Source organism: Apteryx rowi, unplaced genomic scaffold, assembly GCF_003343035.1.
Source record: "Apteryx rowi isolate R43461 unplaced genomic scaffold, aptRow1 scaffold_205, whole genome shotgun sequence".
NCBI lineage: Eukaryota > Metazoa > Chordata > Aves > Apterygiformes > Apterygidae > Apteryx > Apteryx rowi.
This window is the reverse complement of record NW_020448364.1, coordinates 503,996-518,943: the sequence shown is the minus strand read 5'-3', so window position 1 is coordinate 518,943 and position 14,948 is coordinate 503,996. Positions and strand designations below refer to the sequence as shown.

Below are 14,948 nucleotides of genomic sequence, written 5' to 3'. Positions count from 1 at the left end.
GAATATCCGAGCAGGTGGAAGCTGAGATAACTGGTATGATGGCCCAGCAGATTGCTTCAGCAATTTACTGGTCCGGGTACCACCCGACATGGACCTGCGAACTTTAAAGGGCTCCTTTTAGGACAGCTGACTATTCACGCAGTGAAGTGATTACGTGGTCTGGTCCCACATTAACTGTTGTCATAAAATGCTGTGTTAGATATGACTATAACCAGTGGTAGTTGTGTAGCTACAGTTGCAAAAGTCTAAGGGCACAAGCGAGACAAGATTTAGATGAAGAGGGAGTATCTTTTATATTACAACTGATAGATTTGGAGAAAAAAATGAGAGAAGCTTTCAGGCACACAAACCCTTCTTCAGGGCTTGTCTTTTATCCAGATCTATTCAATTACTTCTTCTTTCTTCACAGCATAATTCACCCTCTGATCTGTCATCTTCGTGCTGATTTCAACAAGTATAATTGTTCGAAAGAAGAAGGACAGGAGGAGAAGACAGACACTTTGTGGAGAAGGAACAGCAGACCACATCTGAGTGGAAGACCCTGGGCCCAATTCTGCCATATCCTGAATCACTTCAGCTACAATAAATTCAACTGGGAGGTGAGATTATTGTCATATGGTCTGAGAGAGAAGAATAAGGAAAGACTACGTTCATTTTTGCGGCCCCTCTTTTGGGGCCCAATCCTTTTCTCTCTGGCTGACTGGTTCAGCCTTGAGCGCTATGTACTCCATTGTGTGAACTGCGCTATTGCTTCATTTCCTAAGCCCAGAACAAACAAAAGTTAGGCTACGTGATATTGAAAAAGGTAGTCACAGCAAACGTCGGGAGAGTGTTTCCCCTTCCTTGTTCCTGCCTGCCCATCAAATAACGCAAGTCAGTGCAAAAAGCCAGCACACAGTGATGAGGAGTTGTGTAGATGACAGCAGTGAGAACAGCAACAGAGCCATACTCTAACCCAACGGCAACATGCTCCAGTCTTGTCAACACAGTGAAAATCCCAAAAACTCGTGATGCAAAAGGGGATTGTTCTATTTTGATTGTAGGCTTTCCTTTGTATAGATGAGCAGGACAACAGGGTGGCTAGAGATGATTTATTCTCTGATTAATTTATGCGCTTAGGTATCTGCTCAAATGTAAGTCCCCCCAATGCCCTCAGCATTAAATATTTGTGTAACTTCATATTGTCAAAATACCTATTCTCATATTATTCTTCCGCAAAGTAAAAGGTAAAAACACATTTTATACCTTTCATAACAAGTAATGCTATTGCTTTATTAGAAATAGAGAAAATTCCATCGATATCACGGGATCACCTTTTAGCATGTTAGATATAAATTTTTTTTTTTAATGTATGTGTATAATTTTGTATAGATAAACACATACTCACACTCTCCAATGTAATTTCTTGTTTGTTAATAGTAACAGCTGCAATACGACGGGTAATTTATATTTGTTCAAGAAAAGGTAGTCCCTTTCTCCAAAATATTCACCCACAAATATAGTGCCGCTATGGAAGGAAACTGCCTAGTTTACTGGTGACAATGCTGAGAATGTGCTGTTTGTTTTGTTTTCCAGGATATATGTATTTGTGTATGCTTGTGTACATTATTAAGTATAAGCGCGTGTGAGTGCCTAGAGATTAATCTTGTATAAAATATTAATAACGTGCTATGCTTTTTATTAGTCCATTATTTATATCTACAGGTGCTGTTATTAGGAGTCTACAGCTTATATTTTCTGCTCTGTTCTGAAATTCTGGCAAGGTTACAATATGCTACAAAATGAAGGCATGAAAATTTGCCCCTCTTCAGCTTTTTTTCCTCTAACAAGTGGCAAATCTAGGCAATCAGTTAACTGTATATGGTTTATCAGTCTTATTTAATCCCATGTTCAGTTCCCAAAGGTCTATAAGCTATTTAAATTATCTTCAAATTATCCTCAAATGACCCAATAATTGGGTCTGGAACTAAATATTCAAAATTCTAAAACTCATGTACTTTAGTCAGGAAAAATATAGAATAAGTATCGCTCCCCCCTCCACGCACAGTTATCCTTTTTTTTTTTTTTTAATTTATGAGTTAAAACTTTGCATCATGTAACTAGTCACATAAAGCAGATCATTTCGTGGCCATGAACAATTCTGAGAAAACGTCCTTCACCACAACATTCATCCTATGGAAGCACGGGCATACCTGTGTGCACAGAATATTTTTTATATATAAACTAGAAGATAAGCGTGGATTATTCAGTCAGGTTTAACACCTCATATAACTTAAGCACATCTACTCAGTGGGAATGATGAGGTCAGCAGTTTTTAAGACCAGTCACTTAAGCACGTACAGCGTTTAAGAGAACTAAGCGTTTAAGTTTAGACCACGCAAAATATAGCCTGGCAGAAGCAAGGAATTGTGGTGGAAACACAATAGCATAAATAAAGAGGATCCGTTGCTGCAACTCAACTTTGAAGACTGCACCGATCTGCAAAAAGACCTTAAGTCTCGGCCACCCGGGAGAAGCGCTCCACCGGCGCTCCAGTGCAGGAGCTCACACCTCCCCAGCTCTCAGGGTGAAGGACAGGGATCCAAACCACGAATAGAGCCCAAAGAGAAGAAGAAGAAGAAGAAGAAGAAGAAGCCCCATTTGTCTTTCGTATGCACAAGCCGCAAGAGCTCCTCCGCACTTTCCCGTGCCCGCTCCGGCTGTGCGTGCGCGCTCTTCGCCACGGGTTTTGCCCTCCGCGTGTGAGCGCGGGGTGAGGGTTTGAGGCTCTGCCCGTGGCGTCCCACGCGTTGCGCTGCGTGCGGGGGCAAAGCGAGCGGTGCCGGCGGGGGGACCCGGGCCCTCCGCGGGGGTGCGCGGAGGGGGCGCTGGCAGGTGGCGCGTGTGCGTGGCCTTGCGCTGCCGAGCGTGTGTGTGTGTGTGTATGTTTGTGAGCTCGCGTGTTGTGTTCAACCCTACGCGGGGGGGGGGGGGGTCCTGCTGGGTGCCCCGTGTGCTTTCTCCCTTTTCAGCCGTGTGTGTTGCTGTCCACGCGTGCCCTGCTTGTCTACGCTTTTTGCCCTGCGTGCGTGCCCGGGTTTGCGGGGTGCGGGGGATTGCGCTGTGCTGTGTGCGCCGCGTGTGCGCGGCTCCGAAATCCCCGCTCACGCAGGACAAGCCCGAGACCGTGCCGACCACGGAAGCCCCGAGCTCGGAATAGAGCAAGAAGAGGTATAAAACACAACCTTCCCCTTCCCACCAGGGAGAGGGGAGCAGCACAGACCCCAGGATACCTGCCCAAAGGCTTCCTACCGCCCCTCTGTACGTAGCCACGAAAGATCTCCTCGCAGATCAGCAGAAAAAAAAAAAGCTTCAACCCCCCCCAAAAGCCATCCTCACATCCTTTTCCTAAACTTTTCCCAAAGGGGTCGCTCCCTCCAGGACCATTTTGGAAGAAGTCAGCTCTGCTCCCTTCCCGAGCAGGCGATGCCCTGACAGAGCCCGCTGCAGCCCCGCTTCTCGGACACCTCCGCCGCCTTCCCCAGCCCCAAACTCCCGGAGACCTGAAACTCGCCGCCCGATTTGGGGAGGCGCTGGCTTTAGTCCGCGGGAGATTATCTCAGCTGGAGCCGCGAGGGCCATTAATTAAGGCAGCTATTTAGGGTTTTAATGCGATTTAAATTGGCCCTTGGAAGAGGAAAGAAAGGAGAACAAAAAAAAAAAAAAAAAAAAAAAAAAAAAAAAAAAAAAAAAAAAAAAAAAAAGACAACACTACTAATGACAGCGCATTAGGACCCGAACACACGGTAATGGGCTTTTACCGGAGTCCCGAGGCTCTTGCGGGGCGCAGAAGAGCCGGGGAAAGGGAAAGGCGAGAAGAGCGAGGCGAAGGCAGTCGGAGCGGACCTGCCCCGAGGCCGCCTTGGCTGCAAAGCGGGGCTCCTGGCGGGGAGATCCGCGGGCCTGAGCCTGGCTCTTCCCCTGGAGCCGGCCAGGGAAGGGATCACGCGGGGGATGTAAGCCCTGTACCTTGCCCACCTGGGAAAAAGCCTGGGTAAAGCAGTGGAAAAGTAGTAGCGCCCCAGCCCCCTGTTTTCTCCCCGTCGCCTGTGCCCCAAAACTCTCCTGGAGGGGGGTGCAAAGCCTTCACTCGCCTCCTACAACCTCCTKGCCCAGAAGTTCGCCCTTAATGACTGAGTCGTCAAGAGGCAGTTTAAGGGCCTCAAATTAAAATTTCGGGTTGGGGAAGAGGATCAAGGCTCAGCGAGCGCCTTTCAAATGAGAGGCGCTACTACGGCTAAGTACATAAAAGGCAGACGCTAGAAAGGGGAGCGTCTTTCCCCGGATTTTATTGGCAGACTTTATGGTGACTGATGCTTGAGCTTTTAAGAAGAGTATTTTTTTTTTCATTCTTTCCTTTTTCTTCTTCCTTTYTTTTTTTTTTTTTAATCAAATAAGATCTGAGGATGCTCCTAGCTAGGCACTAATGCATTCGGATGTCAGTCACCTCTAAGCGATTTGACAAACTCAAGATCTCTTAAAACGTGCAGAGTTCAGATCATATTAATTCCCCAAAAATGTTTTGATTCAAAGAAGTTTGTATTTTATGTTGCCAAGGGCAATCGAAAAAGAGCTATTGCCGATAGGTTGGCCCTTCTCTCTTCATGGCCCAGAGGCGATAGCAGTATTTAAGCTTCTGAAATTAGCCTGGGGCAGGAACGATGGATGATCACAAAGCGAAACAAGAGCTTTTTTTGGAGTTTGCCATCTCGATTTCATAAAACGATGCAGGCCAAATGTCACCGTGTTGTCTTTTTAATCCAAATATATGGAGGTGAGGACACCAAAACTGCATACATTTCGTGTACGACGGATGGCGAAGAGATGGGTGTGGAAGGGGGCTTGGAGGGGAGCATTTTAAAAAGAAGCTTCCACAAAAAAAAAAAAAAAAAAAAAAAGGCGGGGGGGGGAGAAAGAGAGAGAGAAAGAGAGAAATCAAACAGGAATCAGGTTCTTCTGCTTTTAAAATGGCAACCTAGAGGGGAATTAAAAGGGAGTGGGTATGTAATAAAAGCCTGAGACGATTAATGGGAATGTATAAGAGGGGAGGGATTTTTTTAATGATTAAAAAACACAGACGACTCCTGTAAATAGAAGCTTCATTTCTTCAAGTGATTTCTTTTGAAACGAGCGATCTGAATATTCAACTTTAAGGCAAAGCTCCACTCTGTATGTACAACATTAATATGATCTCTGCAGAATTTGGTACTCAGAAATATTAACATATCAAAGCCKCTGCCTGAGGCTAGAGAAGCTATCGATACACGAGCAGTAGGAAAAGTAAAGATTATTGGTTCTGATGGTTAGAGCAGGGAAGCTCCGGGCTAAATCCTGCACACCAGTAACTGAAAGTGATAGCATGGGGATCTCTGCCCTGGAATCGGTGGCAAATATTTTCTCTAGCTAGTAATTAGCTCGCCAGCACCTAAGCCTTGCAAAAATCTTTTACTTTCCGAGCCTCATTAAAAGCAAACACCAAATCACTGCACTAAACAATCTCGAAGGCAGATGATATGTGCAATGGCAGCCAGAGATGGAAGCGGGGAAGAGCCGTGCTTGTGAGGTTTGTCATTCCTATCAGTATTAATACCAGGATTGCTAACCACGGGCCTTCCTAAAGATTGCTTTTTGGAGAGGGCTACAGAATAGTGTTTGCCCATTGGGAAAGTATTTCTCTCTCTCTCTTTCTTTCTTCCTTTCTTCCTTGCTTCCTTTCTTTCTCTCTTTCCCTCTCTTTCTTTCACTCTTTCTCGCTCTTTTGCTTTCTGTCCTTTTTTCTCTTTCTCTCTCTCGCTTTCTTTTTCTTTTTCTCTTCCTCTTTCTCTTTCTCCTTCTCTTTCTTTCTCCTTTTCTTTCTTTTCGCTCTCTTTTCTGTCTTCTTCTTCTCTTCTTTTTCCTTCCTTCCTTCCTTTCTTCCTTCCTTCCTCCCTCCCTCCCTCCGTCCCCCTCCCTTCCTTTTCTTTCCTTCCTTTTCCTCTTCCTTCTTTCCTTCCTTTTTCCTCTCCTTCTTGCTATCACATTTAAAACACTCAAAAGCAACCTTTACAAAAATATATGTGTGTATTAGTGAAAAAATAAAATAAAAAATCTGACACAAGATGTTTAAAATATTAGGGAAGCCACTCTCTAGTTAATATATTCTTACTGATGTATTACTAGAAAAGAAGTCTGATTTATTTATATGGGATACTGTATAGCGCTTAGGCGCAGGATGTTTGATTACTGCTAACACCTATCGCTTTTTTTTGAAGTCGGACAAAATATTTATTATGTATTTTTAATATACATTTGAAACTTATACGCTCGTCTTTGATATCGTCCCTGAATATGCCAAGAGATAGATAGCAGTGCAGTAGTAGTTCAGCACTTAGATCAGGGTAGAGAAAACCTTGAAYTTGCATCCTGGATTTCCTATACTATCAATCTTTAAATCCTTGAATAATTTGATCGCTTTAAAAAAGAGATAGAGAGAAAGAGAGAGACTTGACTATAATCATCTGCACAGGTAATTGGAATCTCCTTAGCAGGAGCTGGAGAGATGAATAAAGAGGAGTTGAGCTGAGCTGAGGTTTAAATCGCCCATCAGCTGGGATATGAGAACCGCAGTCAAACATGACAGACACCGWCCCCATCTGAAGGGGATCCAGCCTTTCCCTCTCCCTCTTTCGGCGAACAACCCCCGCTTCTTCCGAGGAGGTCAAAACCGAAAGCACTGCCTTGGGGGGAATTAATATCAGCGGGAATCAGTGACACACGCACCGAGAGCACCCGGGGTTTGCTAGCTCGCATCCCGGCGCGGGGCAGCGCGGAGTCCCGCCGTCGCCTCCCGCCCTCGCCCGGCCGCGGCGGCGAGCGGAGCTGTCCGTTCAGCACCACGCCGCCGCCGCCGCCGCCGCGCCGCCCCTCCCGCCGGCCGCCCCGCGGAAAGCCCAGACAAAGCCGCCCTCCCTGCGCCCCCGCCTCCTTTCCCCACCGCGGCTGCGGTTTCTCAGGGAGCGCTTCCCAAAGGGGCAGGAGGCGCTGGGAATGGAGCCCCCCCACCACCACCACCCCGATCGGCTGAGGATAACCGCCTGTGTGTCCACTCGTTCCCAGATCTGCTCCTCACCCTGAGGCGGTTATTTCTGCATAAAGTTTGCCGAGGGAGCTGGCTGCTAAAATCAGCTTTCTGCCACTATCCTGTCACTTCACCGAAAATCTCTCCCTAAATATCGACTTTCAAGGTGGAAATAATGAACAAGGAAAGACAATAATTGAGTGAGAAGAGCGTATTCCAAGAGGCTGAGCCCCGAAGTAGCCTGTCTCCGACTGCATTATTCGTTTTTATACTGTGAATGAAAGTATGGATTTTAAGCTTGTTAGAATATGTTCCTACATTAGGCCTTTAGACTTCTTCTGTTTCTTTTCGCAGTAAATAATGATAATAAGCCCCCAGAACGCTCAAATTCCCCAAATGTTGAAGAACTGAGTAAGAATTCAAATCTTGCCTCTAACTTCGACATTAGATATTTTCATCAATAGATGGTATCAAATAAAGTTACGCTGTCAAAAGCGGGTTCCACACTGGCCTGTAGCGTTACTGAAATCACATTTCCAAAAAAGCTCTTTCCTTTCCCCACATGAGATCAAACTGCCAATTTAACAGCCCGGAGCCAGGGAGCACGTTTCTGAAACTCACTATCAGGGATCAACTCGATAAAACGAGACAAGAGAGCTCTGGATTCAGCGGGATTATCCGAGAGCTACCGAGGAACAGATCACTTGTAAAGTGCAAATGGACTGTGAAATGTGACGTGCTCTAAGCCAGTTTGGACATACTTCTGTCAAACCTCAAATTATCAGTATTTCAGCAGTAAATCCAAACTACGCTAAACAGTTGCAGACGGAAAGAGAGAGAAAGAAACAGAAGGCTTTTTTATGTTAAAAAAAATTATAGTCACAAGTATTTACAACCTCTTACCTCTTCTTATCACACCTCCTTGACCGTTCAGTACAAGTCCACACTGGGCCTCCACTGAGCTCTTAAGTAAGGATGGGAAAAAAGGAAAGAAAAGAAAGAAAATTCAGATACCGAAACCCACAGACAGATCATACGGCTTTTGCTTTGTCACAGGACTCTCTCAGGAACAATAGTTAAGGTGAACTGGAAAAACAGAAGTATTCTCACCGAATTCAACGCGAAAACACACCGCCATCCTGCAGTCTGTCCCTACCTCATGAAATGCAGAACAATGTCACTTTCTTTGTCATTTAAATACGAATTTCTCCTGGACGGAGGAGGTTGATCGGTAGCTATACGGCAGGATAGAGAGGCAAACAAGTATTCTTGAGAGAATAGYGTGTTCGGACCTTACAGATATATACGCGCTCTGCAGTTGCGTAAATACATGTGCTTTTGGACGCAGAAACTTAAAAATACACGGTTTTATATACTATATCTGTATGTTTACATACAGTAATATATATGTGTGTTCACATCTAAATATATATGTTTAGTGACGCATATATATCGACTTCCAAAGTGTACGCAAAGTACACAAAGAGGAGCTGCTGGGCTTTGCCGGCTATGCAAAGTCAAGGAGTGCAACAATGGGGACGAGGATATGCGTCTGTCTGCGCGTGTGTCTGTCCATAGGTGGGGACGAATACGCATCTGTGTGCATACACGCACGTATACACAGCTACACAGGCACATATATGTGAGTACGGCGTGAAGAACCCTCCAAAAGCCTGCCTACGGGTTCTGCTGTGCATCCGAAGAGAGCTCGCTTCTTTATTCTCCTGTTAAGACTCTTATTATTTTGAGATCTTCGCCCTCTTTAATAAATATTTTTATTGGAATCATAAAAGACTTGAAAGGGTTGGGTTTTCTTTGGGTTTTCCTTATGTTGGGGGTTACAAAAAACACAACAAAACAAACCTAAATCTTTGCCCGGTGGAAATGTGTTAAAGACGCATTTTCCTTTACAAACAAACGAGGTATTGGACATGAAAGAGGCCTTTAAGGGTGTTAACCTACTCAACAGCCCGTGAAGAGTTAAGTAAATGCGGAGAGAGTCGGTGCATAATAAAAACCCCACTTTACAAAACAACCTTTACAGTCCTGGCTCTCTCCCCCACTTTCACCATATTGGCGCTGGCCCTGTAAGACCTTCCTTTTCAAGGCTCTTTTTTATTTTAAGTGTTCTGCCTTAAAGTGATTATGAAATCAATATGAAAAAAACTTGGCGACTGAGCATAAATTAAAGCGGTGATGGGAAAAGGTGTGACAGTTTTCTTTGTTGCCCATGGAAAATCTTTTTAGGGCACTGAAAGATGCCACTCCAGCTCCAAGACTGTTTGCATCTGTTAGGCTGACTTAAACCGCCCTCGAAACTATTGGACATTCACTTAAAATTCTGTGCAGGGAAAAGTATATTTACATTTGTTGCATTTGAAATGAGGCATATGCTGATGAACGTTTTAAAAAGAAAGACTAAGGAGAAAGGGGGAAGACTGGTTAGACCATAATTTTGGTTTAAAAGTGTTTGCGTGCAGTCTTATTTCTGTTCGCCACCAAAACGCTTCCCACTAAGCCCAAGGTGATATTCGCAAGAGTCTAAGTTTGTTCTGAATCACCTAAATCATAAAGACAAATATTAGTATTTTCAACTTCTCACCGCTCAGGCTTTTCGATACCTCAATACACTTCCCTCTTCTTTTCGGAAAAGAGGAAGGAGGGAAATAAATAAATGGTTAGGTACAAAGACGTAAGTGGAAAATTAGGATATTTATCTTCGAATAAAGTGTGATCGAAAGATGAATATTTTCGAAAGAAAAGCTGTTTATTTTTTCTTCTTTAAATAAATAAAATAAGAATGTGCCTCTAGCAGCTTAACCAAACCTTTTTTTTTTTTWAAAAAAAGGGGAAACATGTTGTTTGGTCGGATGACATTGCATAAATGACCAGTTGAATGGCACTAAGTCGAAAATTGGATAAACTATGGTGCTTTTTTGCCCGGGACTTAGGCATTGTCTGCTGTCTTGCAAACGTTCCTAATCCCCTCTTTTGAAAAATACAAGGCTTTGTGCCTGCCAAAGAAAAAAAATTTGTACAGATACAAAAAAATCAGCAGCAGACGTGGTTATAAAAAGGAGTAAATAGGTTTTAGTTGGGCTGAGCAGTGAATGGCAGACTTTTTTTTTTTTTTTTTTTTTTTTGGGGGGGGTAACATAAGGAGATCCTTGTGAAAAATGTAAACAAAAATGCCCAGAGAAGATAAAATTATATAGTGAATTTTAATGGAGAAAGCCAGGTTTAAATAGTTAGGGTTTCCTCCACGCGAACATAAAAGATAACGTTTTTGTTGGGTTGTTGGGTTTTTTTTCCCCTTAAAAAAAAAAAAAAAGATTTTTTTTTCTCCGATTTAAATAGAGGGTTTGGGAGTTTCTTTTTAAAGGGAAGAAAATAAGCTTTCTTAGTTCTACAAACTTCGGGGTTTTCCGAGATTTTGACTCCTATGTGTCTTTGGAAAGAGCCGGCTTTGTGTGAATGGGAGCGAAACAAGGGGGGAAAGAGAGTACAGTAAATACGGCCAAATTTGGGAGCCTTCGGTTTTTCAGTTGCGTTTGATTTGGGAGAGCTTTCCGAAATGAGCACTATTTACAGGAGGGCGTTGTTTTCATTTCTGAATACAATTTTCATTTCAGGCATCAGCTGAATTTATCAGCGGTGAATCTTTAGTTGATGGGGAAAGGCTTTCTGAGCGGGCAGAAGTCAGGTTATGATACATATAAATAGAGGTTTTTGACGGGTCCAGAGCCCCGTTGAGGGGGGGRGACAGATGAATAGATATAGAGATAGGTACATAGAAGAAATCAGCTCATCTCTTTGTATCCCTCCCTATCAATATCTAGATCTGATATTGCGAGGGATTTTTATCATACTGAATATTTCTGACGAGCATTTGCTCCCGTTTATTTCTTCCCTGCTTTATGCCTCAGAGTTCAACGGGAGGTTTGCCTTTCTACGTGTGCGGAAAAGCAGATTTCTTTTTCTCCTGTCCTGCCTTTTCCTGTTTTCCCACTTCATCCCTTCCTTAGCACGTTTGCCTGCTGTGTCGGTGCAAGTTATTCAGACGGATGCGCTCGCCGAAAGAAAGGAAAAGTTAAAGAAAAGCAGGGAGGGGCGTTTGGTGTGGTTTGGTTTGTGGCTCTTGCTAATGCCTCTGATGAGGGCAGTGCACACGCACACACCCCGAAATCTCCTGACGAATCCCATGGTCTCCGTCTAAACAGAGACACAAGCTACGCTGTGAAGTCAGGCGCGAGTTTTTTTTTTTGTTTGGCCAAGAAAGACTACTTGCTTCCCCCCCCCTCCAATTTTTTTATTGTTCTTATTCTGAAGGGGACGGGCTCTGGACCGGATTTGGGGTGAATCTTCCCTCCTTTGTATGAGCTACACGAGAGCTATTCTGAGCAGAGGAAAACGGGGAGGGTGCGGGGGGTGCGGGGGGTGGGGGGACAAGGCAGGGGGAGGGGAGAAGAAGGTGCCTCGGAAGGAGCTCGCACGCTATTTACCTGCAAATCGTCTGCTCCCGAGGCTGCAAGCCCGAGGCTTGGTCCYGGCAGGAGTCTTTGATCTGGATGCATCCCATATTGGGACCCATGGCTCATAAGAGACAGGTCGTGGCGGCGGTAAGCATCTAAGCAGCCCAGCTCCCTCCTCTGCTCGTCCAGGCAGGAGGACTTGAGCGCCCGCGCATTGTGCAGGTTGATGAAGTCGGTGGGTTCCCCGTGGTGGATCTGCTGGTAGTACTGCTGCGAGTGGTGCAGGGAGTTGAGGGAGTAGGCGTCAGGGGTGACGGCCGGGTGGCTGTGCTGGAACTCGTAGTGGAAGGACTGGTGGTGCAGGGGGGTGTACTGGTGGTTAGTGGAGAAGTACGGGGAGGCGAACTCGGTGCCCGTGGTAGAGTAAGTGAGCGGAGACGAGGAGGAATAGGCGACGGTCGAGTTGGCCACAGACTCCAGGCATCCCAGCTGCATCAAGCGGTAACTGTTTGATCCATCGTGACGTATCTGAAAGGAAGAAGTGAAAAGAAGACCCAAAAACTGGAGGTTTGTCATTTAAAACCCCGGGTGCGGGTCTTCCAAGCACGCTGTCCTGCATCGCTTCTCGCCCTTCAGAAGCGTCTAAGCCTGCGAGCTGCAACCCCAGCCACAAAAGCTCCTTTCCCACCTTGGGCTGGTGCCATAAAGGTCTGTTCAAAAAATCATAAACAGCCCAGCCTGCCCTTAATACCGTCAAGCGAAAGAAATCCACGCACTGAAATAAAAAAAAAAAAAAAAAATCTATCTATCTATTTGTCCATCCATCCATCTATCTATCCACCTCCTGATCACAGCTGTAATATCTGGGGCTGACACAAAAAGTCATCAAACAGAAGAAACTAACGAGAATACACACAAGTCCCGTCCCTATGTTAGAGCGTTACACATTGAGAAAGCTTTGCCGCCTGCTCGCCTTTCTCTCTCCCTTCCCTTCCCTTTTTTTTTTTGAACCCCTATTTTTCTTTCTTTTTTAAATAACGAATCAGATCCAAAATTTCCCCCCTCCTTTTCCTGTGTATTGAAAGAAAAGGGGAGTCCTGCTTTTTAGCGAGAACTCCCTGTTCCTGGCGAGCTGGTGATTTCTCTCCACTTCATTATATTATTAGGGGTATTATTCTGATTTTCGTTCTGGCAACGGTTTTAACGTGGTAATGAGTTGCCCTTTCTGGCGACAGATGTCATAACGAATTTTCTCTCTATACTTCTTTAAGTTATCTCTGAAGCCGGATTATAATTAAATGTAACGGTCCAATATGGATTTAAAAAAAAATGGAAACAACCACACAGGCACATACACACACACATATGCACACACACGCACACACACATACACACACACGCGCACACACACGCACACACACTCTCACACACACAAAATACCTCTGCATCGTGGACGAGACCTGGAAAGGTAGTTGACATTTTTTGGTTCTCCGAAAAAAATAAAAAAAAGAAAAAAACTCTGGATAAAATTCCCCTCTCCAAATTAGAAAAAAAAAATAAAATAAAATTTAAAAAATCCAAAGTTCATGTATTTCCCCAATTTTTTTTTAGAAAAAAATCTCTACAGACAGAGAGAATTTGAAATGTATCTGCATAGATCAGATCTCTCGCTTTTCCATGCACCTCCTTAAAAACCTGTAGGAACAAAATTTTCCCTCTGCACAAAAGCTGCTCCCTGGATCAGATTTTGTACTTGCTGGGTATTTCTTTGGCTGATGTCGTAGGTCCCTTGGTAATATAGAAGTTTTGAAAATTAAGCATCAGCACTGAGAACTGGGAGGACAATAGATAGAGGAGCTTCATCCCAGGAGACAAGGAATAAATATTGTATCTTCGCCTAATAAGGAACTGTAGGTTCTTTCAACATTTTTATACATTTTTCTCCTCCACTCTTTAGAATGCTTTTTCTTACCCAGGCTAATATGGGAGCTAATCTGATCGAAAGGGGTATTTTGTATACATTTTATTGGGAAGACATAGAGCTAATATATATTAATATATATTATTAAAACCGTCCTTTTCAATAGGTAAGTGCTCCTTCCTGTTGATTATACTGCTTTTAAATATTGACCAGCATCTAAGAATGCACATTTGTATGTGTGTCTGTTTAACTGTATTTTTTTTTTCTAAATGAAAACTCCGTGGTTTGTTTTGGTTTTGATTTTTTTTTTTTTACCCTTGAATTTACATCGAATTTAAGTCCACCCCACACTCCAACCTGCTTGTAAAGCTTCCTAATATGCTCTCTTACAAGCTTCTTTAAATAGCTTTTTCAAACATAAAACTAGGGTGAGATCACAAAGTATCACTGCAGCGACATATTATATTTATACATAATATACATGTAGACCTAAAGAGTTGTATCTATATATAAGGGGAGGGGGGAGAAAGGAAGGGAAGGGGCGAGCTGAGGACCATCTCGGCTGTYTTCCCTTCCAGTTTGGCAAGCGCCGCCGTGTCCCAGCGGCGGAGGCTGCGCTGTCACACCGGGTCGCAGCCCCGAGGGCTGGCGCTACTCGTGCGTTTGGGGCTGCGGAGTTCCCAGCCCCGGGACGGGTCGGCGCTGGCTGCCCGCGGGGCGGCGCGGGGCTGCGCGGGGCTGCGCGGAGGCGGGACCCGCCTCGGCGGCGGCGCTTGGCCAAATGGCCCTTCCCGCCGGGCTGCCTCTGCCGAGGGCGAGCTCCCACGAATGATAAAGCCCGGAGACGGGAGAGGGTGTAACTCGCTTTTAATTGCCATTTAATTTGGTCCGCTCTTAAGCGTTTAAGCTGCGAAGGTGTCTTAATAATAAGCCGCAGGCAAATAGGCATGTGGCTCTCGTCCCCCCCCCCCCTTTTTTTTTTTCTCTTATTTTTTGAAGGTCCAGGTTTGGGGAGGGTTTCTCGGTATCTGTTCCTGCAGGCTAACAGGAGCTGTCATTCAGCCCTCGTTTCCTTCCACGAGTGGACAAAGGCGCACGGCTAGGACTGAAACGCCTTGTCTGGAAGGGGGACGCGCGGTCACGCAGGCGGGCGCAGGGGTCAGCAGCAAACGCGCTCTGCCTCGCCAGCGCGGCGCGGGGCGCTCGGCTCGGCGGGGCTGTGGCGTTTCCTCTCCTTCCTAAGGAAGAGCGGGAAGCAGGAGGATAATGGGGAAGGAAGGAAGGAAGGAGGAAGGGAAGGAAGGAAGGAAGGAAGGAAGGAGGAAGGGAAGGAAGGAAGGAAGGACAGCAGGAAGGAAGGAAGGATGGACGGCAGGAAGGAAGGAAAGAAGGAAGGAGGGAGGGAGGAAGGAAGGAAGGGAGGATGGACAGTAGGAAGGAAGGAAGGAAAGAAGGAGGG

The 14,948-nt window shown here is 45.1% G+C and overlaps 1 protein-coding gene across 2 annotated transcripts in view; it reads right to left on the bottom strand.

Moving 5' to 3' along the window:
* The window catches only part of TFAP2D (transcription factor AP-2 delta), a 47,639-nt gene extending 34,592 nt beyond the window's left edge, over positions 1 to 13,047 (bottom strand). The window contains exons 1-3 of one of the 2 annotated variants that reach the window (XM_026063964.1): positions 13,009 to 13,047; positions 11,599 to 12,096; positions 8,000 to 8,060 (exon numbers count right to left, since the gene is read on the bottom strand). In XM_026063964.1, the coding sequence (XP_025919749.1) occupies positions 8,000 to 8,060; positions 11,599 to 12,096; positions 13,009 to 13,047 (598 nt within the window). Of the gene's footprint in view, positions 1 to 7,999; positions 8,061 to 11,598; positions 12,145 to 13,008 lie in introns of those variants that run through there. The other variant, XM_026063963.1, reaches the window with a different exon arrangement.
* Positions 13,048 to 14,948: the final 1,901 nt, after the last annotated feature.